This window comes from Chrysemys picta, chromosome 7 (assembly GCF_011386835.1).
Source record: "Chrysemys picta bellii isolate R12L10 chromosome 7, ASM1138683v2, whole genome shotgun sequence".
Taxonomy (NCBI): Eukaryota; Metazoa; Chordata; order Testudines; family Emydidae; genus Chrysemys; species Chrysemys picta.
Window position 1 is genome coordinate 75,195,492 of NC_088797.1, and position 27,981 is coordinate 75,223,472.

The window sequence follows — 27,981 nt, forward strand, 5'->3', positions numbered from 1 at the left end:
CATCCCTCAGCTACGTCTTTTAAACTAATGGATTTCAAAGGTCTTGTCTATACTGAGGATTTGCTAATATCAGACAAGCAGGGCTGACTATACCAGTGAAAGTTGCAGCTTATAGCATTTACTCTGTCTACACTAGGGCTTTTCAGGACGGAATTCTAGTCATTGGAGTACATGCAATGTAGACAAAGCCTCAGTAACCTTGTCTACAGCAGTGTTCTGAGTTCCATGAACCTGAGCTGCATCTTATATGAAAGATGGCTTACTTGCTGCGTGCTGATTAGAGTGGGTGGCCAGTAGATAGCCATCTTTATAAACAACTGATAAAGTAGCAGGGAGGTGAGCACCCTCTGAAATGCATTTGTAAACAGGGGGGGGGGCCCTAGAACAGATACACTCTCTCTCCCCCCCCCCCCCCCCCCGCCCCTTACAGCACCAGAAAGGACCTTCCAGTAGTACTCTTGAGGAGGCATTTGTTGCTGTTGCTGTGCCTCTTCTAAGTAGCTTCTGTATTAAAGAGCACCCACGTAGCCTACTGGATAGTCCCATATCAGTCAAAGGACAATATGCAAATTTGAAATGTTTGTGTTTAGAGCCTCAAAAGGATGAGGGTGGAGCCTGTAGGGAACAGTGAAATAATTCTAAATTACAGAAAGCTGAACAAAGTTTATAAAATTCCCCAAATACAGCTTTCCACAAAGAAATAAAAACCACCACACCCACTTTTGGCTGCAATATTTTTTAATGGAAAAGACTAATCAACACTTTACATAAATATTTATTAGTATTAACTAAATTAGGGTTCTGTGAAAAGCAAATGAATACACACCCAGAAAGTTTTAAGGGCATAATGAATTGAATATGAAGTTAGCACTCATTAACTTAGGTTAAAAGGATTATAAAGGTGAGTTGCACATCAGACATCATCAAATTCAACTGCTAATCAAAATAGGCTATCATTGGAGTTAGTCATAGTGTAGTCTTTCCATGCAGCAACAGGCAATATGGTCCGGCAAAAGCTGAAGTTCAAAAAACACTTTCTGATTTCAGTAGACAGCTCAAACTATTAAAAGAAAAGGTCTTAAGTGGTCTGCTAATCTAAAGCCCTTATAGAGTCTATTTTCAGTGTGCAAAGGGCCAAGATTTTTTCATAAATCAGTTCACAGGCTATCTGAACATAGTGGTACACACAAATACTTTCATACTGTGTAGCACCAGGCAAGTGGTATTAAGTTTCAGTCCTTGGAACAAGATTTTCTTTCTGCACTGAAAAGCTGAGGCCATTTTTACGCCAGACAAACTTTAAGAAAACGTTATCTAAAAATCATCAGAAAAAAGTTAATGAAAATGAACAGGGGAAATTAACTGTGCAGATATTAAATAACTTTGCTAATTCTTCATGCAAGCTAGAAAACCTACTGCCCATTTGCACCTAGTACACCAATGGTTTCAGACAACTTATGCAGTTTCATAAGGGTTTAATAAAATGTTGTATACTAAAGGAGGTATATTCATGCTATGTCCACTGCTACAGTGATCAAAATTAATCTGACCCCACTTCCCAACTCTGATACCAAGGTGATAGTTACCTTAACTATCTAAAACAGATTGAAAAGGTGGTGGGATCCATGAGGTCACCAGCTGGAAAACGTATTGAACAGGATTACATCATATTAGGAGGCTCTCAAGCATCCAAAGTTCCATTTTTGTTAAGCATTCTGAGAGGTTTCCATTTATAATTGTATTGGTCTATGAATTAGACAAGGAAACAGGACTACCAGCAGTTTATACAATATAAGTTAACTGCCAATTAGTCTAAAAATAGACATCTTTGAGTCACTTTTTTGTACACCAAATTGTTTTAGTAAAATTGTAATTGTTACCTCATTAAATGCGGGGCACCTACTAGCTTCAGAGTGTATTGATTCACAAAGACTAACAGCTCTGAAAAGACTGTCAGTTCAAAAGCAATTTAAAAAGATCTGGGCCAAATCTGTCTCAGTTCTCACTAGCTGAAGATCTCATTCAAAGGAAAAATTTGACAGGAAGGTCTTCCTTTAAAAACACATCTAAGAGTTCTCATCTTGTGTCAGGGGCCAAAAACAATACATTTCTTTCAAAAACTAGAATACGTTTAACAGCCTTGGGCTGAGTTGTACATAGGATGCAAGCAACAACTGCCATCCTTCAAAGGTTAACAAAAATTTGCTTCCAACTAAGGAATAAGCTATCTTGAAAAAGATGGAATCCTTCTCAAGATAAAGTTCTAGAATTTGAAGGGCAACCTTTTGGGCAAGGAAACTGCAACACTATATAGTACAGTCCAAGCACCAGAGATGCAGATTTCACAGCGAAGACATTTTATTTTACAATTGCTCTGAGCTTCAACATGCTTGAAGTGACAACCCATAAAAGAAGCTTCACATAGGCCCATGAAAGATACGATCTTACAAATGCCTATTGTGTCAGTGTGCGTATATTCAGCAGGCCTGCTATATTCAGGAGTCATTTATAACACAAAGGCATTTTCTGCACCATAACTCAGTTACCTATAATTATAGTTTGTTTTTTAGCTAAAGCAGACTAGTCAGACACAAACACAATTATTCAGCAGACTGCAATGACATAGTATGTATGTGTGGCAATCAGCAGGAAGGTGACGTGGTTCTAATGCTTCAGGTTCTTCACTTCTAGAACAAAACAATTCAAAATGCAGAGTTATTTTATTTTGTTCTTTGGTAAAACAAAGTAACACTCTGTGAGAGAAGCGCGTACAAAAGGGATGTTGAAAATGCTTCACATAAAGATACTGCTTCTGAGGCTGAGTTTCTTGGTACTGATAGGTTTCTGTTCTGTAATTCACCATAAACCATACAAAGATTCAATATTTAATATCAATTTACTTAACAGTGGGAATGATTCCCTCAACCTCCCCTGGCAGAAGAGGATGAGGGAAAGAACAATGGAGGACCAGGAGGGGTACGAATGGAGAAGAGGGAATAGGTTAAGCTGCTAAAGATAGATATAGAAAGGAAATCATATGTTGCTTTTAACATTTAAATGTAGATATCTTCAAGGATTATAGAATGCACAACTGTGTTTATTAGCAATGCATTTGTGTAATTGATTAATCTTACCTGTAAAGGAGTCTGGTACAGCCACTTTTCTCTATCTCCATTCAGTTTCATACAGGCAAAAAGTTCACAAACTGTAGGTAGGCCATAGTCCTGAAAAAGGGGACATAATTAAGGACATTCAAAATGCATCTAAGTTAGTTTTCCTGTGTGTCAGCAATCTTTTAAAGGGGTCAGATCAAAGAAAGTTACATCTAATATTTCTTATGAGATGAATCTTGGCTATATTTGCTTTACAAAGTTTGTTGGATTTCAATACTGAGATCTGTTTTATTTCAGCACTCTTAAAATAGTGGTTGAGCATTGAGGATTGCTGTAAACACAGGGCAAGCAGTAACACTGGTAATTATACTGTCTTAACACATTATCTAGGAACAAACATTAAAAACTATGCTCACTTGTGCCTTCTTGCGTAGAAGCCATTTATCTTCCACTGGAGGCTGGTTGACATTTTCTATATTCTTTGAAGACAACATCCAACTGTTGACATTCAGAGGAAGGTGGAATGGGGCCAGGAGGTCTAGAAAGGGACTCTTGAAGCTAACTTCTGCTTTCTCCTGGTTTGCCTTTTCTTCTGTGCTTGCTGCTTTGTGCACTGATTTGGCTAGCCAGGTTGTCAATGGACTCTCAAGCAATGCTTTTAGAGGTTCTACAACCTTCACTGAACTATCCAATTTCACTGTGGTAGTAGCTCTCTCCTCTGGAAGCTGCCTGGAGGGATGAAGCCAGATGTTGACAGCAGATTTAGGCTTCTCAGGCTCAGGGTTCACCACCGGTATCTGGTTTCCTGGCATGCCATTTTTATCCTTCCCCTCTTTCTTCAGGAGCCACTTACACAGAGCTTCCTTTTCACAGCTGTTATCACACACACACTCTGAAAAGCTAGTGCATGGCTCATTAGCTTTGCACACATCTTCCACTTTAAATGGAGTCTGGGGGTGCTGCAGAAGCCAGACATTGGTAGATACCGTGGGTGATTTCTTCACATCCTGATGCTCATTCAGGCACTTAAGATTTCCAAGGTTTTCTATTTCTACACTCTTGGCCTGACTGCCATGACAGTTAGTACAGGAGTCAGCTTTGGGAAGCCAATCATTTATGTTATATTCCTCCCTAAAAGGTTTAAACACACATTTCCATTTCTCTTCTGAGGCACTACTTCCATTTTCTGGGTGAGAAGGAGTAAGCAGCCAATCAGAAATGTCCATCTCTTCTTGCTCAAGGAACTCCAATTGATCCATCTTTTCAGTGGAAAAGAAGGAGCCGCTGGTGGAATAGGCGCTCTTGTGCTTATGGGAATCTGTTTTTTCAGAAGTTTCTTCTCTTTGCTGATTCTGCAGAAGCCAGTTTTCCAAATCTTTCAGATTTCCCCAGGCTTCCTCAAAATAACAGACTTTGGAAGAGTTTAAATCCTTAACAAACAAAAAAAATACTGTTTGTATAGTGACAGCTCAGAATATTTTGAGAATCAAGCAAGATGTAACAAGGGTAAGGCAGAGATGCAAGGAAAGTATAATGGATGTGCTCCCCACCCTTCCAATTTCAACTGCAGCATACCACCACATTCCTCTTTAATACATCTTATTTAGTATGTGAAGAGCATACCTGGCTGGTCTCTGGCACATGCTTTTTCATAAGCCAGTCCTCAGGGTTGATGCTGGGAGCATATGGAGCCTGGCAATTGCTAGCAGACTTGCTTCCAAGTAGCCAGTCACTGAGTGGGGAACCTAACGTCCCAGACAATAGTTTCTTCTAAAAAAGAACATAGGGTCTCCATGTTATAAAAATAACTATTTCATTGTGGAGGCAATTTACAGAGAACCTCAGAATGTACAGTGTGTCCAATGTATGCCAATATTTATTAACCAAAAGAAGAACCACAGAAGTCCCTTCTCACACCATCTTCTCAAAAGCCTCACAGTCATCTATGTGGCAGAAAACCAGCTTACTGCTGTGTGGTTTGCTTTTCCAATTGTTTCGAATTACACCTCTACCCCGATATAACACGAATTCGGATATCATGCGGTAAAGCAGTGCTCCAGGGGGTAGGGCTGCACACTCCAGTGGATCAAAGCAAGTTCGATACAACGCGGTTTCACCTATAACACGGTAAGATTTTTTGGCTCCCGAGGACAGCGTTATATTGGGGTAGAGGTGTATCTAGAAACTAGATTGGAAACAGTTATGTGTGTAAAATTAATCGGTACGACCCACAGTAGTTCTGGGTCCTGTAAACACTGCAGCACTTTTGACTGTACAGTCTGTCAATCTACATGAAAAATACCTTGAACACAGCTGCATCTTTGTGCTGGACCCAACATGGTGCCTCCCAGCTGAACTGTTGCAATACAACTGGAATGGTTCCAAATCCCTGTCTGGCACACTTAGGACTCGACTCCATTTATCCTCTAGCATTTGGACTAGAAGAGCCAAGCTGGAGCCACCCCATTCCACCCCCATGGACAAATTAACCCAGGTTCATATTTAAGGAGCTGATGTAAGGGAAGATGGCAAAAGGAAACTAGAACATCCTCCCCAATAGGCATACTCAATTGCCACATTATTACTGGATACTCAAACTGCAATACCTTAACAACTGCCATAAAAATTACCAGTTAGGAAAGCTGAGAGATAACAAGATTATGCTTATACTATCTTTAGTCAAATCCTATTTTCAGAAGACAAATATTCATTTTACCTGTTCATGTTGGGCCAGCGTGCAGTTCTGCACTGACATCCAAGGGGAGGCATTTTCTGTCTCAGGAGTTTGCTATTTAAAAAAAAAAAGTATGAACAATAATCACTTTCCTCATTTTTAAAACTCAACTCAATTTAATTAAAAAACAAATGTTTAAACATTAAGACTATAATGAAGCAGCATTAAAAGCACAGTTACAACTGGTAAACTCCTTTTATACCCTGGAAACTTCAAGGTTACTGAACGGTGGGGGCGGATGGGGGGAGGAGAGAAGCCTTCAAAATAAAGATGTTATGGCAAATTTCAGTGTAGAGCAATTAAGCAGAATTATTTCTGCTTTTATAAAGTTAAATGCTCCCAGAGGCTGGGGCATGTACTTTTTCCATCGATATTGCCTACAACTGGCATCCGCTAAAGAAAGTCCCCACATTAAATTCCAACTGCTACAACAAAAAGCAAGAACACATACCCGCCGCCCTCCACCAGTCACCCTAACCTTCCAATCAACCTCTGCCAAAAAACATACCTGTATGTTAATAAAATGCAGGTATACTTTAACGAGGCTGCTGCACAAAGCTTTACATATAGACTGACTCCAAATGTAGCTGAGGAGATACTTTTGAAACTGACTTCTTGACATAGCTTGGGTTTTGTTATTGCTGCATATAAATATCACATCCCTCCCATGTGATCATAATTTATCTGATCAAGGAGTTCTACACTTTCTGAAGTTGAAATATGCAATGATTATTAGATTATGTGTCTAAAGCTGTAAAAATATTTGTGTATGTTTTATATTTCAACTAAAGATTTAAAATGAAACCAGTTGAATAAATGATGAGGGATCTGCAGACTCCCTCTCCCCTTAAAAATATCTGAATCAAGTACTTTCAACAGTGATCCTACTAGAAAAGCCTTGGTACTCACCATTGTTTTAATTGAGCCAAACGACGTGATGGCCTGGCGAAGGAAAGATGTATCAGCCTCAAAGTTCAGGTTGGAAGACTCTTCTGGTTTGAGGGTCAGACTGCCTAGTCTAAAAGAATTAAGGAGATCTTTAATAAAAAATAAAGTTCACCCATAAGTTCAGTTAAACCCTTCGCTAGCTTTAAGCTTGTAAAACTGAGCCAATATTTGTATAAAGGCTTTTAATTGGCTCTGCTGCAAACAGCCAAAAATGTGAACTAATTTGATTGATTTAGCTTTTTACACAAAAATAAAAAGATATGTCCACCCAAGGTTCTATGCAGTAAAAACAGAAAAAAGTGAAATATCCAGCAAAACACTTACTCTCCCCACTTACTCTTCCTCCCAAATCAAATGACATCAAACCTTAACCTCTGTAGTAACCTGCACAAATAGTTGTGCTTGCATTACAACTGATGGTATCCTGACTTCTCTTTAAAGGATCAATTTAAAAATCTTACACTGAGATTTTCAAAGCAATCCTGGGTATTTAGCCATACTCGTCTTCTATCCGAGACTGTTTTGAAAATCTCACCAATAATTTTTTTTTTTAGGAATTACCGAAAATAGCTCTTAGTAAAGTATTATACATACGTCATAAAAGCTAACTATGTACAAAAGATGGTCTACAGACATTATGACCAGAAAACAGTTTAAATTCAATGTAAAGTCAAAATGAATAGCACTCATTTATTCAGATTATGTAATATTTTTACCTCTCCAGGCACACAGAAATCTGATTGACTAGGTCATTACTATGGGGGTGTTCCAGTTGGTGGATAAGACAATTGAACTGTCCCAGCAACTATATGAAAAATAAAACATTATTATTGCCTTAGCTCCAGTAAAGGCATCACATGTTCAAATTCATACTCTTATACTTGACACAGGATATACCTGTTCAAGATTTGTACTTTACCATGAAAATATACTAGCAAGACCAGTGTATTTGAAAGGGCCAATATAGCTAAACTGAGTTAAACACACAAATCTTACCCAGTAGAGTTGGTATGTTTGCTGTTGCAAGGTCTCCTCTTTGAGCTGCTGAATGAGATCTACCTGTTCAAGCAGCCAAACTTCACGACTGCGCAGACATTCCATATGACGACTTATGCAGCTGTGAATCTGAGCTTTGACCTGCAAGATAAATACCAGCTCCATTTAGTATTTCTGGAATGTCTGCTGAGTAGTTCAAACCAGAACATGCCCAATGTGTTGTGGGTTGTTGTTGGTTTTTTTTTTTTTTTGGGGGGGGGGGAAGGGAAGGAGGGGGAAGAAAGAAAAAGAGAGAAAACCCACCCACTGAAATTAAATACTAATATTTTTGTACTAAACGTAATCACCTCAAACCATAACCTGAAATTTCTTTGTTCACAGAACACACCGAAGTCACCAACCTTCACACGTCACAACATACAATTCACACACAACTCGCTGGGTTAAGAAAGCTAATGCTATTGTACACAAGTCTGAGTATTCTTTAGGACAAATGCAGTTTCAATGATTAACAACAAACTTTCACAAAAGTCAAATGTGGCTACCCAATTCCACAGACAGATAATATTAAATAGTAATATTTGTCATTTATGCATACTACAGTAACACCCAGAGTCCCTTGTCAGAATCTGGGCACCACCATGTATCACAGACAACCAAAGGCAGTGGGGATAGGGGAGAAAATATATTGTGACACAAACAGACATTAGCTTTCAACCACCTTCCTCTCACCCCATAAAATACATTTAATCTACAAATACAAACCATTTTGAAATCTATGTCATTGCACGTTTATTCATCAAAGACGTGGGCTTTTACTCAACATACTTACCAGTTACCCCACTTCAACTGAAGGAGTACCCAAACACAAGACCACTCCCATTGAAGGAGTACCCAAACACAAAGGAATATCAGTTTATTAAAACAGCTGTTCTACTACATATTATTTATAGCACCTTTATATCTTTCAGTTTAAAGAAGTTATTTCCAGCAGCATAAATAGTGAATCACTAAAAAAATCCCATTACAAATAAGAAACTATTAATAAAACCCAGAGACTAACACAAAACATATGCCAGTGAGATGTTGAGGTTTTTATTTTACCTGGTGAGGTTAGCAATACTCAAATGCTTACGTTTTGTAAGGATTATAGTTGAGTAACAGTGAGATAATGGTTAGGACTCTGTGTCTGTCATGGATTCCATGACATTCTGCGACCTGACTTTCCACGATGTCCGTCACTTCTGCAGCAGCCAGTGTGGCTGACCCCTGGCCTGCCCAAGCAGGTGGCCCCGGGGCCAGCCTCACCGGCCGCTGCGTTACAGTGCTGGAGCAGCGCTGCAGCCAGCCGCTTGGGCAGCCCTGCAGCAAGCCCTGGGCGGCTGGCCCTGGGGACCGCCCGAGCAGGGGCCTGTGCGGCTGGAATGGGTGCTGCTGGCCCACCTCCCAAGGCTCCCTCCCACCCCCCAGATTTAGTCAGGGGTATTTATAGCATGAACAGGTCACGGGCCATGAATTTTTGTTCGTTGCCTGTGACCTGTCCATGACTTTTACTAAAAATACCCATGACTAAATTGTAGCCTTAATAATGGTGCTTCTAGGACAGATTGCTTATTGTTTCAGAAGACCAAGTATCTTGCAGAACTACCAATCAAAACTGTGGTCAAAGACTGGCAAAACATTAGACTTTTAAAAAGTATATTTTAAATACCTCTCTCCAGTTGACTTCAATTTGCTGTTCAGCCTTGACAATTCCAGCAATAGCGGTCTCCAAGTCTTTCTTAGCTTGAAGGCACTTTACAAGGGGCTCCTTACTGCAGGAGCTTCCACTCCTATCCTGCGGTGGGCTCATTCTTGACAGTGTTCCTAAACCACAAGGAAATTTTGTTTTAACAACAGTGAAACTTAAATATTTCCAAAAGTCCCTGAAAAGATAAGAATGAGGAGGGCATATTCTGAATAGTCATCTGCATCTGCTATCTCAGGAATACTAATTTGTTATTGAAAACACATTTGAAATGTAATTTTTCTAAAGGTCAAGAGACCAAATACTAAAAAAAACTGGTATAAGAAAGTAATGTCCAGTAACACTGTGGACAGCGTGCCTGAATATACCAATCTTTGCCTTGGTTGTCTTCTCTGTTTACTTTTGGTACACAGCAATTTGCAATATCTGATGTGCTACAGAAAGCAAGTTGTCTGGAAAAATATTAATGAGGAGGTCACATCAAGGTCTTGCGATTCTTCTGGGTAATTTTTCAGCATAGTAATCTATCCACACTAACAATATAAAAAGAATATCAACATGCTGTAAACTTCCTCATTAGATTTCTGTTTTCCAATGCTTTTAAACTTTTTTCTAGCTAAGGAAGCCATGGAGGATGGGAGAGGTCTCAGAGGACTGGAGAAGGGAAAATATACCACCTTTAAAAAGGGGAACAAAGAGGACCCAGGGGCTTACAGACCCATCAGCCTAACTTCGATACCTGGAAAGAACTCAAACAAATTATTAAATAATCAACTTGTAAACAACTAGAGGATAACAGTGTTATAAGAAATAGCCAGCATGGATCTGTCAAGAAGAAATCATGCCAAACCAACCTAATTTCCTTCTTTGACAGGGTTACTGGGCTAGCAGGTAGGGGCAAAGCTGTAGACTTGATAAAGCTTGACTGTATTAAGACTTTTGACACAGTCACATATGATATTCTTGTAAGCTAGCTAGAGAAACGTGGTCTAGATGAAATTACTATAAGATGGGTGCATAACTAATTGAAAGACCATACTCAAGGAATAATTAAAACTGGGAGGACTTATGTATTGGGGACCCGCAGGGGTCTATCCTCGGTCCGATAATATTCAATACTTTCATTAACAATTTAGATAATGGAGTGGAGAGTATGCTTTTAAAATTTACAGATGACACCGAAGTGAGAGGGTTCACAAGCACTTTGGAAGACCAGAATTTGGAAGGACCTTGACAAATTGGAGAATTAGTCTGAAATGAACAAGACAAAATTCAATGAATGCAAAGTACTATACTTAGGAAGGAAATATTAAATGCAGATACAAAATGGGGAATGACTGGCTAGGCAGAAAAGAAAAAGATCTGGGGGTTATAGAGGATCACAAATTAAATATGAGTAAGGCTACAATTTTGTCACGGACAGGTCACGGGCAATTAACAAAAATTCATGAAAACGTGACCTGTCCCTGACTTTTACTAAAAATGTCCATGACAAGAAGGGGGAGGGAGGAGGGTCCAGCACCCTGCCCTGCTGCTGGCTGGGAGCTGCAGCCTCTGCCCCATGGCTGGGAGGGACTCCCACCTGTGGTGGCTGGGATCCCCTACCGCTTGCAGCAGCTAGGGAGCTGCACGGGTCCCCTGCATCCACGGGAACTGGGGAGCTGCTGGGGGACCCCCCTCGCCTCCCGCGGCAGTTGTGGAGCTAATGGGAGGATTCTTGGTGGCCAGGAAGCTGACGGAGGACTCTTGGCCACCACGGGAGGTGGGGGTACCCTGCAGCTCCCAGCAGCTGCGGGCTGAAGTCACGGAGGTCTCCGGAAATCACAAATTCAGTGACTTCCGTGACCAAATTGTAGCCTTAAATATAAGCCAACCTGATGCTGTTGCAAAAAAGGCTAATGTAACTCTGGAGTGAACTAACAGGAGTGTTGTTTGTAAGACACAAAAGGTAAATGTGCACTCTACTTGGCACCGATGAGGCTTCAGCTGGAATAATGTGTCCAGTTCTGGGTGACGCACATTATGTCTTTATGTAAGACCCTTTGTTTTTCTGGGGATAGGAGGAGGAAACTTTCTGTCACTGGTGAAGCTGAACCTATGTTTACAGCATTAGGGAATTTTTAGAAAATGCTGTACTCTGAGAGGCCTAATTTAGAACAAGAGCTAACAGATTCTTCAGACCTGTGCTATAAAACATGAGATTCACTTCAAAAGACTATCAGAAGAGTGCAGTATCTCTGGCCTTCTCTTGATTAGGAAAAGTGGTCAAGTCTAGGCTGAGTTTAGGTAGGAAATGTTAGCAAAGCCCAACTACATCCTACCTTTTTGCTAGTCAGTTCAAACCCTAAATGAGGCACAGAACTACTCTGAAAGGTATGATTCCCTGCCTCCACTCACAACAGTTACCGCAGTGAGAATTCTGTTTGAAAGACTGAACTACACTGCTTCCAATACACATTTTTTTAAAATAAGACTAGTTTCCTCTTCTATCCCCCAAAACACAAAGGGTCTTACATAGATGTAAATAAGGAAACTCAAGACCTTTACACCAATGCAAATTTTCTTACAATAGAATGATAAACTATAAAATAATCTAGCAATACATTTTCTTTCAGACTTCCTAATATGTGTCAGTTACACCATCAGACTCTCTTTGATAAGATGATATAAGTATAACGAAGTCTCATTACCAAGAGGTCTGAATGAGTCATGTTACACAAGCTCAGGGCTTGTCTACACTGGCAATTTACAGTGCTGCAACTTTCTCACTCAGGGGTGTGAAAAAACACCCCCCTGAGCACAGCAAGTTTCAGCACTGTAAAGCACTAGCGTAGACAGTGCACCAGTGCAGGGAGCCGCGCTCCCAGCACTGGTAGCTACGCCCCTCATGGGGGTGGGTTTTTTAGAGCGCTGGGAGAGCTCTCTCCCAGCACTCTGCTGCGACCACACAATCCACGTTAAAGCACTGTTGCGGCAGCGCTTTAGCGTTGCCAGTGTAGACTAGCCCTCAGACTCCTCAGTGAATTTGACTCAAAACTTCTAGAAGTCACCCACAAACTGTATGTGTACAGGCTGCTCAGTTTCAACATATCCTCAAATGAAGAGAGCTAAGATGCAATCTTTCTGCAGAAAGTTCTATACATAAACATTTTGTAAGCCAGGCAGAAGGTTAACATTATTAGAATTCTGCAATGCATGAAGATCTGTACCACATTTACAGAAATTGTATCACAGTATTTTTGCCTGATGGGAGTGATTACTTATTACCCAAGAATTTCAGTTCCTCTGTGGACTTCAGTCAGTGCTGCAGAATGTAAGTTTCACTGTAAATATATTTTAAATCTGTGAAAATAAGTCTTTAGTAATAATATCACATGAAAATGCAGGAAACCACCATGAATGAAAGGAAGAACAAACAGAACAAAACCCAAACACAAATATATGCATTCTCCAGAGTGGTGTTGTATGGTGTGTTTGGTTTTCTCCCCATGGAAAAGGGTAGAAGCAATATTTTGTATGTAATATCAAAGATCACATCACAAGTTGTGAAGTAATTTCATCCAATATCTCCTCCTCTTGAGAAACATATGATCATATTCAAGCTAGAACTAGAAGAGTACTTTAATTCCTTTTTTTAAATGTATGTAAGTCTCCACCAAATTACTCAGGATGCAGAGGGCCAACCTACCTTGTCTCTATTTTTGCTTGAATATTATATATTTAATTCTAATATTAACTCAATTCATTTACATGTTCAATAAGTTTGTAAAACAAATCCTTCTTCTTGCTACAGTGATTTTCAGTCCAAGAGAAGCCTAAGTGCATCATTTCCTTTTAATTTTAAAGTTCAGAGGACACTGCTAAATTTTATTTTTAATTACTTAAAAAAAATTCTGATGCAGCCTCCTCTAAATGTGTCCTGACTTCTCTTTTTAAGTTTCTTTTTGAAGAGTTTTCTGCTCCCCTGCTAATATTAAGCAGCACCTTTTGGGTGAGCCAAGAACAAACTAACATGGTTGATTCTCTTCCCTTTCCTTTCTTGAATGATCCTTCCTGCTGCTAGGGTAAACTCCCTCTTGCAGAGCCTGGAAAAGACTGGTTTCAGAGTAGCAGCCGTGTTAGTCTGTATCCGCAAAAAGAAGAACAGGAGTACTTGTGGCACCTTAGAGACTAACAAATTTATTAGAGCATAAGCTTTTCGTGGACTACAGCATCCGAAGAAGTGGGCTGTAGTCCACGAAAGCTTATGCTCTAATAAATCTGTTAGTCTCTAAGGTGCCACAAGTACTCCTGTTCTTCTTTTTTCTGGAAAAGACTGTGCATGTGAGCCCATCCCCCAGGCACTACATAAGAGCAATGGTGCTACTGCATAAGATGGAAGCATAACTGACCAACAAAACAATGACACTGGTTATATATTAAGTGCTGTTAAATGCACCTACTAACCAGTTACAGTAATTTTACCTACCAATTGTGACAATAGCAGTCACAATTTTTCAGAAGATAGTGTGATTTTTTTAAAAGTTAATTTTGCAGTGTTATAGTTTGTATAAATAATAGTGAGCTTGAAGAGATGGTGAAAATTACACTGGTTTTGCACATCTACTCAATGCAAAACCATTACAAGTTACAACATTTTGCAACTTACATATTTTAGAAGAGTAAAATTGACAATAGATGTGTCAGTTTCATGGTTGGCATTCACTGTCAATTTTGCTACCTTTTAGGAAAAAGCAGCCAAAGCACTGAAAGGGTTGTAACTGGACCTCCCTGTCTCCCATCAACACCATCTAGCTTTCATACACTAACTGATTTAGCACTCTATGTCCAGAACGTTTTGTAAGCACCATATATAGCATCTTTCAAAATATTTTAAAACTAAACCACACACACACACACACACACACACACACACACACACACAGTACTAATGAAATGCAGCCACCTCTGGAGTGAGGCAGCTATTTCATACCCATAAAAAGAACAGGAGTACTTGTGGCACCTTAGAGACTAACAAATTTATTAGAGCATAAGCTTTCGTGGACTACAGCCCACTTCTTTGGATGCATAGTTCATCACCCTGACCAGTGGCAGAGCTGAAAGCTGTAGCATAGGCAGGCCTCCTGTATTTTACTATAGTGGTAAAATACAGGAGGCCTGCCTATGCTACAGCTTTCAATTCAAGTCACTCAATTCAAGTCACTCAATTCATGTCACTTTCAATTCATCTCTACTCTACCAAGCTACAACCCATCAAATATTATGGGTATATTACAAACTGTGAAGACACAAATAGTATACCAAAAATGTGGAGTTGTAGGGAATTTCTGGTCAAGGACATTCACAATGAGTGCCACTGGATCTTTCACACCTTCTTGTAGCAGTAAGAGCCTCAGTTTTTAACATTCTCATACAATAACTGCAGTTAATTCTAAAGAATGAAGGGCTCAATTAATTATCCTGGTATTTAAGGGCTTGTCTCCATGGGACACTTAGGAAAGTTAAACCAAAGTTACTAAAGTTGTGAATCCGAAGAAGTGGGCTGTAGTCCACGAAAGCTTATGCTCTAATAAATTTGTTAGTCTCTAAGGTGCCACAAGTACTCCTGTTCTTTTTTTAAAGTTGTGAAGGTAATGCATATAAATTAAAGGACATTATCACTCCCTACCCCCATGCTCTCATTCAAAAGTAAAGGTGCCTTAGTTCACTGTAGCTTATGCTCTTTCTGCTCCAAGTAGCTGTTAAAGATCCAATGGCACTCTTCACAAACGTTCCTAGCCAAAAATTCCCTAGCTTAAGCTACAGCAAACTAAGGCCACTTTAGTAGGATATATTTGCCACTGTCTCAGTTGTATATCATAGGTACAAAGCCACTAAGCTGTTTTACACATTTTATGTTTCAAAACTTTGCAATTAGTATTTTTAATCTAGAATGTCTTTAAATATATGTATAGAAGACTGTTGATGTGAAACTGATCAGGGAAAAGAGTCTGTACATCTTACAACTTGTACAATGAAAGCCCCTACATTAGTTAAAACTACACTTTCTTCATCCTGCATTTCTATCCAATGACAGAAATAGTTCAGCAGTGACTCTGGTTATTAACAAGCTTTTAGTGTTTTCTCTTTCAGCATCCACTGATTTATACAGCTTTCTAGGACTCACCCAAAACCTCTTTTAAACAAAATTGCAATCTTGTTCCAAATGCATATCTGCTCAGGAATGCACCAAACAGTTTCTAGTGCAGAGGCAGAAACACATGAATTCTTCATACAAAAGAATGCAATTAAATTTTCTTCTAAAAAAAAGAAGAAGAAGTCTGGAAACCAAAGACTTTGCTTGTGTCTAAGTTATTAGTCCCAGACGTGTTTAATGTTCTCATTATCGTCCTATTCTGAATATAACAAACACAACATACTAACAGAAATTCATGCGATCACAAGTCCCTGTGGTAAATATTTTATGCAAATCTTTAAACCATACACCCATACCATTGACTTTATGTCACATCCCCGCAGTCTGAAAGCCAAGCCTGCTTATCCTACCTGTTTACTGTTCGCCTTGTCTTCCCGTGCGACGATCCCAGGTTCTCGCGGCCTTGTGTAGCCCCTGCAAATTTATCAGCTGTGAGCACTGAGCAGACTTTGGAAGCTGCCAGCGCAGTTTACTTCCTTAAGCCCATCCCTCGAGCCCCACGTGGCCAGGGCAGCCACAGCCGATACTCAGTCTTGCACGTCTTCATAGAGAGGAGGGGTTTACGGGTGCATCAAACAGAGAAACGCCTGGAAACAACCGTGGCTGCAGAGAGCTCTGACTGGCCGGAACGCTCATGCACAGAAACCCGAGGGAGGCTACAGCATAAAGCTGGGAGAAGAGGCCGGATTGCTAATACTGAGAGAGCGGGGGACTCAGGGAGGGTTTTGTGTTTTTTAAGATTTAATAGAAGTTTTATTAAAATAAGCTTCTAGGGAAGTGGAGTTTGTTAGGCTCTTTGCATGGTTGCTGCACAGAAAGAACACAGCTCTGCTGCTGAACACATGATGTCCGCTCCCCCACTTTACGCTTACGGACTTTAGTCTTCTAACCTCTGTCCAACAGGACAATGCAAAGGGGAAAGGCCACTTTAGGGGGTCTTAGAAAACTGCAAGTATGGCACATGTTAGTCTCCAAACAATCCCCTTTTGGAAATTAAAAGATGGAATTTTGTTTGCCAAACCTGCACACTCAGCTTAGGGCTGAGCATGCAATCTGTGTATGTAGTTTAGCTAACAAATATGGATCCATTTTCTCAGAAAGATCTGTAATTTAGCTCTTCAACCAAATCTTCCACACTTTACATAAGAGACAATCTGTCCACATCAAAATCTTACTATTCTATTCAGCAAGGACAAAAATAATCGGCATGAGATCTTGGACCTTATGACAGCTATTATCCTCATACCATTCATGTACTATTCCAAGGCAACCCATTACTCTCAATAACAAACCCATGAAGTAAGTTTCTCCTAGGACAACTTTGCTTTTAGAATACTGTGCACTAGTTAATAATGCACACACCATACTAAGACACCTAGAGACGTAGTATGCACAAGTATGGTCCAATTATTTTAATATGTGCCTAGTTTACAATGATTATTTTCAAACCACTGAAGTAACTGACTGTCAGCTGAATGGGATTAATGTTTTAAGATGTTTTGATATTATCCTTGCTCGTTTCAGGGAGTGGGTGTAAAATGCATAATTAGAAAATTCTATGTTTTAGTGTATGATTAACACCCATCTATTGATAATTATTTAGACACGGTTAAACTGATAAAAAGAATTCAAGTGCCTAGAGTGTATGGCAAATCTGGTTAATTGGTACATAAAAGACCCTCCCTATAACTCCAACCCATTTTGTAAAAAAAGAGTTATACTGAAGTGCTTTCTTGGATGCAGTTCCTGGAACAATTTTATAAAACACATAATATACACACACAGCTAACTAGCATTAGCCAGAAGCCTACATACCTAAGCTATGAAAATATTTTCTCTCATTGTTCTTTACAGTAATGATTCCTCTGGACAATCTTAGTAAATACCAACAATTACTGTATTTAGAAAACAAATAATCTATTGCTTTCAGAATATAAATATAGGACTAAAAAAATACATCCAGGAATCTTTTGAGCCAGAATTTTAAATGTATGGGTAAATATCTACTTCACCCTTCCAAGTGAATAATTCAAAATGTAACAAATTTTTTCTATCATTAATTCTCAGATGGATTTGAGATGTGCTAAATTAAGATTTTTCCAAACAGGGAACAAATCTCAGATAAACTACGCTCTTCTTGTATTAAAGTCATCTGAAGTTCTCCAAATACTCCTCCAGGACCAGAGACCTTTTGGAATTAAAAAAAAAATAGTTCTTTGAGCAGTAAGTACAGTTAGGAATGTACTGGTACTGACTGCCTCCAGGTAATACCCACTTAACCAACACACTACTCCACTGTAATGGCTCCTACTTAAACACAATAATAATACCTAGCTCTTGTATAGTGCTTTTCATCAGTAAATCTCAAAGTTTAATGTGCTTATCCTCACACCACCACTGTGAAATGGGGAAGTATTATTAATTATTATCCCCAAGAAGGACCAAATAAATTTAGAAAATCAACTTCTTATTAAGGTCCAATATCACAGAAAATGGGTAATGTCATTACATTTCTATTGCATGTTTTGACAGGAATTAATTCTTATATCAAAAGATTAAAATCTCATGTCATAGGGAGTACTCAAAAACTACCTTAGACTATTTAAAAAGCAGTCCACATTAGCTAGGAAAGTATCTGAAATGCTTAGGCTCTACTCGGCAATACAGGCGGTCAATTAGCTCATTCTAGGTTTAATAAGATTCTTTCCTAGCAAATGCATTTTAGTATCCACTTGTCAGTTTAAACCACAAAACCAGAAAGTGCTGTAATACATCCCACTATTTTGTCACAAATCTCTTCACTGGATGTGACAACGTGTGTTATATACTAAAAAGATACATAAAATATACTCAATGAGCATGTGGTTAGTAGCCCCTTTTACTTGTTGGGATGCAAGGAATAAAAAGCTGTAAACAACAATAGTCTCGTATAAGCTTTTCACTACTGTCAGTTTTCATTGATACCCTGGGTCTTTCGCACAGCAAGTGGGCAGAGGGGAGAAAAAAAAAGGAAAATGTGCCACAAAAATTGGCAAGGCAGGATTGGAGGCAGATATAGCATCTGTTACTATTTTTGTAAATTGATGTTAACACTAAGTAATGATTTTGTTTCCCAGCACCAGAACACACTGCTAAAGGCTTCAGAAAAGGAGTGTTTTACTAAGAACTCCTCTGCATGACTAACCAACAGAGTTAAAACTTGTCAGGTACAAAATGAAGACCATAATGCATAGCCTCAAGGTGATACAGTAACTCCTCACATAACTGTCCCGGTTAACGTTGTTACGTTGCTGATCTACTGTATTAGGGAACAAGTTTGTTTAATATCGTGCAATACTCCCTTATAACAGCGTTTGCCAGCTGCCTGCTTTATCCACTGCTTGCAGGATTCTCTGTAAGAGTAGCCCCTCCTTGTGGGGATTAGAACCGGGGGGGGGGGGGGGGGGGGGGGGGGGGGGGTGGAGCAGGGCAGCAGCCCTCCTCCCCCATCAGCTCTCCTAAATTCCCTGTAAGGTATGTGGCTCAACAGCTGCCCAGCAGCAGTTCAGGTGGCCCTCAGCCCACTGCCCTGCTGCTCCTGCCCTGCCCTGCCTTCTACTGCTCCCAGGAGCTTCCTGCTTGCTGGGGGAGGAGGGAAGAGGGATGCTGATATCAAGAAGTCCCCCTGCTCCTCCCCCGCTCCATACCCCCTCTCCAAAAAGGGGAGAAGGGGGACAGGGTTCAGGAACAGAAAGGAGGGAGCTAGCTGTTGCTTCCTGTCTGAACTGGCTGAGCTGCTTAAAAGGGCAACTTAAACGGGGTTCAGCGTACTTAAAGGGGCAATGCACGTCTTTCTCGCACTCCCCAGCACTTTGGAAAGTCAGCACCTGTGCAGCCGTGCATGTGCTGTCAGGAGGAGGGAATGGTGCGCTCCAGCTGGATAGCTTAGGCTCATCATCATGTTCAGTTTCCGCAGGGAAGTATTTGCAGCTACTGCCCTGCATCTATTATGTTTCCTCCCTCCTACCTCAGTTCATGCTGCCTTGTAGAGTGTGAGGCTACATTAACAACAGCATATTAACCCTTGATGGCTCAGCCGAGTGCTAGTTCATCATTTAGCAGCAAGGCATTCCCTGGGAAATATTCCACCCTCTTACTCCACCACCTCAACCAAGCTTCATAATCATTCATTGCTGTGTACAATATTAAACTGTTTGTTTAAAATTGTTTAAAACTTATACTGTATATGTATATAATGTCTTCTGTCTGCCAAAAAAAAATTCCCTGGAACCTAACCCCCCCCCCCCATTTACATTAATTCTTATGGGGAAATTGGATTCGCTTAACATCGTTTTGCATAAAGTAGCATTTTTTAGGATCATAACTACAACGCTAAGTGAGGAGTTACTGTATGTCAGAATTTTCAGTGCTCAAACTGAGACCTTTTCCCTACCTCCCTAAAAGATTACTTTCTATATTCCTCAGCTCTTGCATTTCTATTTTTTGGTCCAAATGCTCAGGGACTAAAGAATACTTTTGGTATAATGAAAAAGATCATATGCCGGGGGGACGGAGGGGCAGATACAACAGAATAATGGTTGTACAAGCTTTTCATCTGTAACAGCATCATCTGAATTACTGCTTATATAGATTGTTTTCATACATTTCAAATGCAGACTGGGTCAGAAACACCCATAAAACTGGTAATTTCTAAACATTAATTACCAAGTTAAGAGAACTTTTGGACACAAAAAACTTATTCTTGACAGAGTCTATCTATATTAGTAAAATTACTTCTTGTTGACTATGGTTGTCGCTAACTGGTCACCGTAATGATCCAAATGAGCTACCATTGTAAACTGTTTAGGTTGCTAATGCTTGTCTATATTAAAAGACTGAGACGTTTCCCATTATAGTACCAATGAATCATGGTTCTCCTAAAGTACCTATCACAGAATGCAGGCCCCACAAATCCTCTTAACAGATGGAGAAGTGCTGTAGCAAAATGTAAAGTGTAATCCCTATTATAAGCATTTTTCAATCTAAAATAGCATGCATTTAATAAAACTTGGTGTCAGCATTCCCCTTCTCCAAAACACAGGTCTTTGTTGTATGCTGTACCTTATAAAACAGAAGCCATACATAGTTACAGAAGCTGCAGTAGGCTCAAAACAAGAGAGGAATCTGGAATTACCACCTTAATGAACAACAACAAAAAATGCTTCACATAATGCACTTTGCAAAACTGGAGATTAGATGTGCTCTTTATCTACCCATGCCATTTTGGAATTGTATCAAGTGAACTTTGTTGCTGCACTTCCATCCACATTAACACTGGAATAGTTCAGACTGAACCAGTTACACCTCTACCCCGATATAACACGAATTCGAATATAACGCAGTAAAGCAGTGCTCCGGGGAGCGCGGGGCTGTGCACTCCGGTGGATCAAAGCAAGTTCGATATAACGCGGTTTCACCTATAACGCGGTAAGATTTTTTGGCTCCCGAGGACAGCGTTATATCAGGGTAGAGGTGTATAAGATTTGCTCAGAGTTAATGCAGTAATATCAATACACACTTGAGAACATTACAAACATTAGTGTGGAAAGTGTTTTAAATGTGTTCTAGATGTTTGAAATGGTTCTTTTAAGTGTTGGAAGTCTGTAATCTAGTTGGGACACAAAAGTTCAGCACCCTTCTTAAAGCCTGATTGTGGTTTTATGGCATTTAAATTAAAAGTAAAAGTACAGTACAGTCCCATTTACACGCGAATCCGCTTAAAGTGCAGCAGTGCCATGTCTCCCAGTGCTACCTATTTAACATGCGAGATTCATTAACATGCGGTACAGGAACTTGCTATGTAGTACTATAGATTTGCTCACTAACTCACTGACACAGAAATCGACAGGAAGTGCAGAGTGGAAATGTGTTGTACGTCTTTACCGATATTGGTAAAGACGTGTCATTGTCACGCTAGAGATATATATAATATATACATTAGTACTCTAGTTATATAGTAATACAGTATATATACTACATTAGAAAATTTTAACGGTAGGCCTAATATAATGGCAGAGAGCAAGCGTCAGCGTTCCTATACTGTAGAAGAAAAGCTAACTGCAATAGATGGAGTAAATAGCGGAGAAACCCAGGCCAAAGTTTCAAAAGATATTGGGATTGCAGAATCTACTCGCCGAGGATGGCTAAAGAACTAATCTAAACTGAATGGCTTTGTACGAAATATCAGTTCTGCCACAGGGCAGAAGTGAAAACGTGTGCACTATTCAGCAAAACCCACAATAGACAAAGCCATGTGCACGTGGTTTGCTCAGGAAAGGCTGAAAGGAATGATGCTAAGTGGGCCAATTCTTCAAGCCCAAGCGACAAAATTTGGAAATTTAACGGGGGATGAATCATTCCAAGCCAGCAAGGGGTTTATAAGTCGTTTTAAAAAGCGTGATGGCATAGCACAGGTATCGATTTCTGGAGAAAGCCGATCAGCCGATAAATCAGCCGCGAAGGCGTTTCCCACCGAGTTACAATCTATTTTACAAAATGAAGACTACCACGAAGAACAACTTTATAATTGTGATGAAACAGCTTTATTTGCAAAACTGCTACCTGATGAGACTTTAGCCTTTAATTACGAGACACAGAAAACAGCTGGATTTAAAAAGATAAAAGATTGTGTGACTCTTCTTTTTAGTAGTAATAAGATGGGCAGCCATAAGCTTAGTGATCAATGGCTCCATGTCTAGTTGGCAGCCGGTTTCAAGTGGAGTGCCCCAAGGGTCGGTCCTGGGGCCGGTTTTGTTTAATATCTTTATTAATGATCTGGAGGATGGTGTGGACTGCACTCTCAGCAAGTTTGCAGATGACACTAAACTAGGAGGCGTGGTAGATACACTAGAGGGTAGGGATCGGATACAGAGGGACCTAGACAAATTAGAGGATTGGGCAGAAAAAAACCTGATGAGGTTCAACAAGAACAAGTGCAGAGTCCTGCACTTAGGACGGAAGAATCCCATGCACTGCTACAGACTAGGGACCGAATGGCTAGGTAGCAGTTCTGCTGAAAAGGACCTAGGGGTCACAGTGGACGAGAAGCTGGATATGAGTCAACAGTGTGCTCTTGTTGCCAAGAAGGCTAACGGCATTTTGGGCTGTATAAGTAGGGGCATTGCCAGCAGATCGAGGAACGTGATCGTTCCCCTTTATTCGACATTGGTGAGGCCTCATCTGGAATACTGTGTCCAGTTTTGGGCCCCACACTACAAGAAGGATGTGGAAAAATTGGAAAGAGTCCAGCGGAGGGCAACAAAAATGATTAGGGGGCTGGAGCACATGACTTATGAGGAGAGGCTGAGAGAACTGGGATTGTTTAGTCTCCAGAAGAGAAGAATGAGGGGGGATTTGATAGCAGCCTTCAACTACCTGAAGGGGGGTTCCAAAGAGGATGGAGCTCAGCTGTTCTCAGTGGTGGCAGATGACAGAACAAGGACAATGGTCTCAAGTTGCAGTGGGGGAGGTCCAGGTTGGATATCAGGAAAAACTATTTCACTAGGAGGGTGGTGAAACACTGGAATGCGTTACCTAGGGAGGTGGTGGAGTCTCCTTCCTTGGAGGTTTTTGAGGCCCGGCTTGACAAAGCCCTGGCTGGGATGATTTAGCTGGGAATTGGTCCTGCTTTGAGCAGGGGGTTGGACTAGATGACCTCTTGAGGTCCCTTCCAACTCTGATATTCTATGATTCTATACCCCTCTTCTCACTGGCTGTTTTCATAACCCTCGCTGCTTTAATCACCTCAATAGAGCCAAACTGCCAGTAATATACGCTAACAGCAAAAATGCTTGGATGACAAGACGCATTTTCGACGACTGGTTCCACAACAGCTTTGTTCCAGCTGTTCGTAAGCATCTGCGGTCGAAGAAACTCGAAGCCAAAGCACTTTTGCTACTTAGCAATTGTCCAGCCCATCCTCCAGCCGAATCACTGGTATCGAGAGATGGAAAAATTCGAGTGCTATACCTACCATTCAACACAACATCAAAAATTCAACCTTTAGACCAGGGCAGAATTTTAAAAACAATTATTGACGGGAGCTGATTTCAGCGATCGTGTCATGCACATCTTCAGGCATTTCCGAATTCCTGAAACAGTTAAACATGAAGGAAATTATTTATTTCGTTAAAAAAAGCTTGGGACGGAGTAAAACGAACGTCCATTGAAAACTACTGGATGAAGGCTCTCGGTGATGCCTCTTCTGTCAAAGACAGGTCAGACTCGGAAAACTCCAGCAGTGGCACTGATTCAGAGCCAGACTTTGAAGGATTTTCAGAAGATGTCCTACAAACACGCATGCAAACAAAAGAGGATAAAAGTAAACTTCTCTTTCAAATGATAAAAGATTTTAGTTTGGATACGTCGCCGGAAATCATTACCGAGTGGCTGGAGATGGATGAAGATTGCCCGACTTCAGAATTTCTGTCTGAGGAAGAAATATTATCAGGCTGCGAGCCTACGTCGGACCGCAAAAGTGATGGCGAGAATTCTAATAATGCAGGCCTAAATGACAATGATGACGATGATGAGGATGTCGTTGAAAAGGTCAAAATTTCGCCCACAGAAGCCCTTAGTGCTGTAGAAACTATTGTAAGATTTATGGAGGAGCAAAATGCGGAAAATATCGAAAACATTCATCTGCGGCAAATGACAGACTTCATAAGAGAGAAAAAAATGTGAGCATGAAAGAGCAGAAAATAACAGCGTTTTTTTCTAAGTGAATCATAGACACTTTTTTCAGCATGGCCCTCTTAACCCACGGTCATGACAGCTTGATCCCCGACATCCACGCGTAAATGGGTCTGTACAGTAAACCTTTTTCAGTACCCCCCCCCAGAGGGGTAACTGTTGTTTATACTTATTATTAGCATGCAGTGTTATTGTAGTCATGTCTTACTCCTGGAACAATTCTGCATCGCTTCACACATGCAGAATTCATGTGCTGCTCAGAATTTTTTTTTTTTCCTCAGCAGAAAATTAATTCTGCCAAGAAGTGCTGCAGTTACACCTTTTGGCCACCAGGGGCCACTGTGAACATAAGAACCGCTATACTGGGTCAGACCAAAGGTCTATCTAGCCCAGTATCCTGTCTTCCAACAGTGGCCAATACCAGGTGCTTCAGAGGGAATGTACAGAATAGGTACTCATCAAGTGATCCATCCCCTGTCGCCCATTCGCAGCTTCTGGCAAACAGAGGCTAGGGCAACCCCTGCCCATTCTGGCTAACAGCCATTGGTGGACCTATCCTCTATGAATTCATCTAGTTCTTTTTTTAACCCTGTTATAGTCTTGGCCTTCACAACATCCTCTGGCAAAGAGTTCCACGGGTTGACTGTGCTTTATATGAAGAAATACTTCCTTTTGTTTGTTTTAAATCTGCTGCCTGTTAATTTCATTTGGTAACCCCTAATTCTTGTGTTATGAGTAGGAATAAATGACACTTCCTTATTTACTTTCTCCACACCAGTGATGATCTTATAGACCTCTATCATATCCCCCCTTAGTTGTCTCTTTTCCAAGCTAAAAAGTCCCAGTCTTATTTATCTTTCCTCTTATGGAAGCTGTTCCATACCCCTAATTATTTTTGTTGCCCTTTTCTGAATCTTTTCCAATTTCAATGTATCATTTTTGAGATGGGGCAACCACATCTGCACGCAGTATTCAAGATGTGGGCGTACCATGGATTTATATAGAGGCAATATGATATCTTGTCTTATTAGCTATCCCTTTCTTAATGATCCACAACATTCTTTTTTGACTGCCGCTGCACACTGAGTGGATGTTTTCAGAGAACTATCCACAGTAACTCCAATATCTCTTTCTTGAGCGGTAACAGCTAATTTAGACCCTACCATTTTATACATATAGTTGGGATGTTTTCCAATGTGCATTACTTTGCATTTATCAACATTGAATTTCATCTGCCATTTTGTTGCCCAGTCACCCAGTTTGGCACCAGAACAGAGAATAGCTGCTCCTAGGTGGAACAGCCCCAGCTGCGGCTAGGGAAGAGCAGAGGCTGCATTCCTCACATCTCCCTGCCAGTGGGGTCAGGTCAGGAGGCATGGGATATGCGGGGACAGACAGCGTGGGGAACATGGAGCTGCTGGGGTGTCACAGACTGGGGTTCAGAAGGGCTAGTGGGGGACAGACTGGGACAGGGGCTGAATAGCAGTGGGGGTGCAGGGACCCCACCGGCCCATCTCGCCCGCCCCATCGGGGAGGTGGAGCATGAACGTACGGAGACAGGCAGAAGAGGGTGGCTGAGTGGGGGTGCAGGAACACATGGGGATGGGGGAAGAGGGTGGCTGACTGAGAGGCTGGGGTCACCCAGGGTCTGCATGGAAGAGGCTCCCTAAAAATCCCTTTCCCCAACAAACTAAAAAAAAATGTTCCATACTTCTCCCACCCACACCTAACAACCCTCCAAGTTCACTCTCAGTTTCCTTCCAAGCAATTACTTCCCTCTCCCTCAGCTCCTCCGATACCCCAGCTCCCCCACGCCTTTGCACTGCTTCTGAGGGGTGCAGGAAATACATTTCTGTATTGTAGTTTAAATGAATTATTACTCAAAGTTCTGTATTAACATGCCTAGTAAGGAATCTATTTGTCAAAAAACTTTTTCTGAATCTTTTGTTTTTATCTGGATTGTTACAGACATACTTGCTAACAGGTATTTTGAAATAAATTACCAAAATAATTGAAACGTGTGACTATACTGTGATATTTTGACAAATAAAATTTGCTGAATTTTAAAATACGGGGGTACACAGAAGTCTTCCAAGGGGCACATCAACTCAGCTAGATATTTGCCTAGTTTTACAAAAGGCTACGTAAAAAGCACCAGGAAAGTCAGTACAAACTAAAACTTCATACAGACTTGTTTATACAGCTCTATATACCATACATTGAAATTCCAAAACAATATTTATATTTTATTGATTTTATAATTATATGGTAACAATAAGAAAATAAGCAATTTTTCAGTAATAGTCTTCTGTGACACTTTTGTGTTTTCAATGTCTGACTTTGTAAGCAAGTAATTTTTAAGTGGGGTGAAACTTGGGAGTATGCAAGACAAATCAGACTCCTGAAAGGCAGCAAAGAGTCCTGTGGCACCTTATAGACTAACAGACGTATTGGAGCATGAGATTTTGTGGGTGATGCATCCGACGAAGTGGGTATTCACCCACAAAAGCTCATGCTCCAATAAATCTGTTAGTCTATAAGGTGCCACAGGACTCTCTGCTGCTTTTACAGATCCAGACTAACCCGGCTACCCCTCTGATACTTGACTCCTGAAAGGGGTACAGTAGCCTAGAGAGGCCGAGAACCACTGATGTTGATTGCGGTAACCCCCAGCATGTGCTCTTCAAACAGAGGAAGCCCATCTGTAGGCGCTGTCCTAAAGTCCTCCCGCACCCTCTGCCCCCACTCCACTCGCTGCCCCTGGCAGTCTCTCCTCCCCAACGTGGACAGGCAGCATCTCTCCGCCCGGCTGCCCCACGCGTTACAGGAGTCACTGTCACCCGCCGTGACGCAGCCCCGGGGGTAGCGCGGCCCGGAGCGGCCGCCCGCCCGTCAGTTACCGGCGCGCAAAGGGCGGGGGAAAGCTCCGTGTGCCCAGGCCGGAGCGGCGGCGCTGCGGTCCCTCCACGGCGCACACGGAGGCTGAGCCGGGCCGGCCGGGACGCGAGGCAGGGCCTCGGCTCTGGGCGAGCACGAGCCGGCGGGGTTTCCGCAGCGGGTGAGCGCAGGCGCGGGGAGGGGTACCGTGTCCCGGTGCGCTCCGCACTTACCGGGCTGGGGGCGGGAGGGGTCCCAGAGTCGCAGCGGTTTGACCTCACGGCCTGGAGGCTCAGCGAAAAACGGGAGCGGGGAAGCGAGCGGCTACTCTCGCGAGAACTGTGCCCGTCCTGAAGCCTCGCGTGGAGTAGTGTGCGTGTGCTGACCCGTAGCGGCAGAGAGGTGCCACTACCAGGGCGGGCACCTTGCCAGCCCGAGTTTCCGGCTGAGCTAGAACTGGGTCTGCGCATGCTCAAAACCCCTGCCCCTCCCGCGCCGCTTAGCGAGGGGGGGCAATGGGAGAGGGGGACTGGCCGAGGACGGCGGCCGCCCGCGGGGGGGCGGGGTTGCCTGCTGCAGGGCAGGTGGCAGGAGCTGGTGCTGCTGAGCACCCTGAGGGCCGGGCCAGGGCATGGCACAC

At 41.5% G+C, this 27,981-nt stretch overlaps 1 protein-coding gene across 6 annotated transcripts; it reads right to left on the reverse strand.

Moving 5' to 3' along the window:
• Positions 1 to 720: 720 nt before the first annotated feature.
• Positions 721 to 27,807, reverse strand: NCOA4 (nuclear receptor coactivator 4). Of its 6 annotated transcripts, none has more exons than XM_005294003.4 (11): positions 27,575 to 27,794; positions 16,085 to 16,148; positions 9,503 to 9,657; positions 7,792 to 7,932; positions 7,512 to 7,600; positions 6,757 to 6,865; positions 5,830 to 5,901; positions 4,737 to 4,883; positions 3,530 to 4,543; positions 3,135 to 3,224; positions 721 to 2,687 (listed from the first exon to the last, which is right to left on the reverse strand). In XM_005294003.4, the coding sequence occupies exons 3-11, from the start codon at positions 9,641 to 9,643 to the stop codon at positions 2,682 to 2,684; spliced, it is 1,809 nt and encodes a 602-aa protein (XP_005294060.2). In that variant the 5' UTR covers positions 9,644 to 9,657; positions 16,085 to 16,148; positions 27,575 to 27,794; the 3' UTR covers positions 721 to 2,681. The 6 variants fall into 6 exon arrangements, with proteins under 6 accessions (XP_005294060.2, XP_042710610.2, XP_065407882.1 ...); XM_042854676.2 differs by having other exon boundaries at positions 721 to 2,849; positions 27,575 to 27,715; XM_065551810.1 differs by having other exon boundaries at positions 16,031 to 16,148; positions 27,575 to 27,714.
• Between the last annotated feature and the right edge of the window lie 174 nt (positions 27,808 to 27,981).

What these genes read in the sequence shown, in the direction of transcription:
- NCOA4 (XM_042854677.2), bottom strand. Translation starts at nt 9,643, where the DNA reads ATGAGCCCACCGCAGGATAGGAGTGGAAGCTCCTGCAGTAAGGAGCCC. An exon ending in AAACATACCAACTCTACTGG is followed by an intron (nt 7,601 to 7,791) that starts GTAAGATTTGTG and finishes TTTTTCATATAG; the next exon opens with TTGCTGGGACAGTTCAATTG. An exon ending in ATGTGCCAGAGACCAGCCAG is followed by an intron (nt 4,544 to 4,736) that starts GTATGCTCTTCA and finishes TTGTTTGTTAAG; the next exon opens with GATTTAAACTCTTCCAAAGT.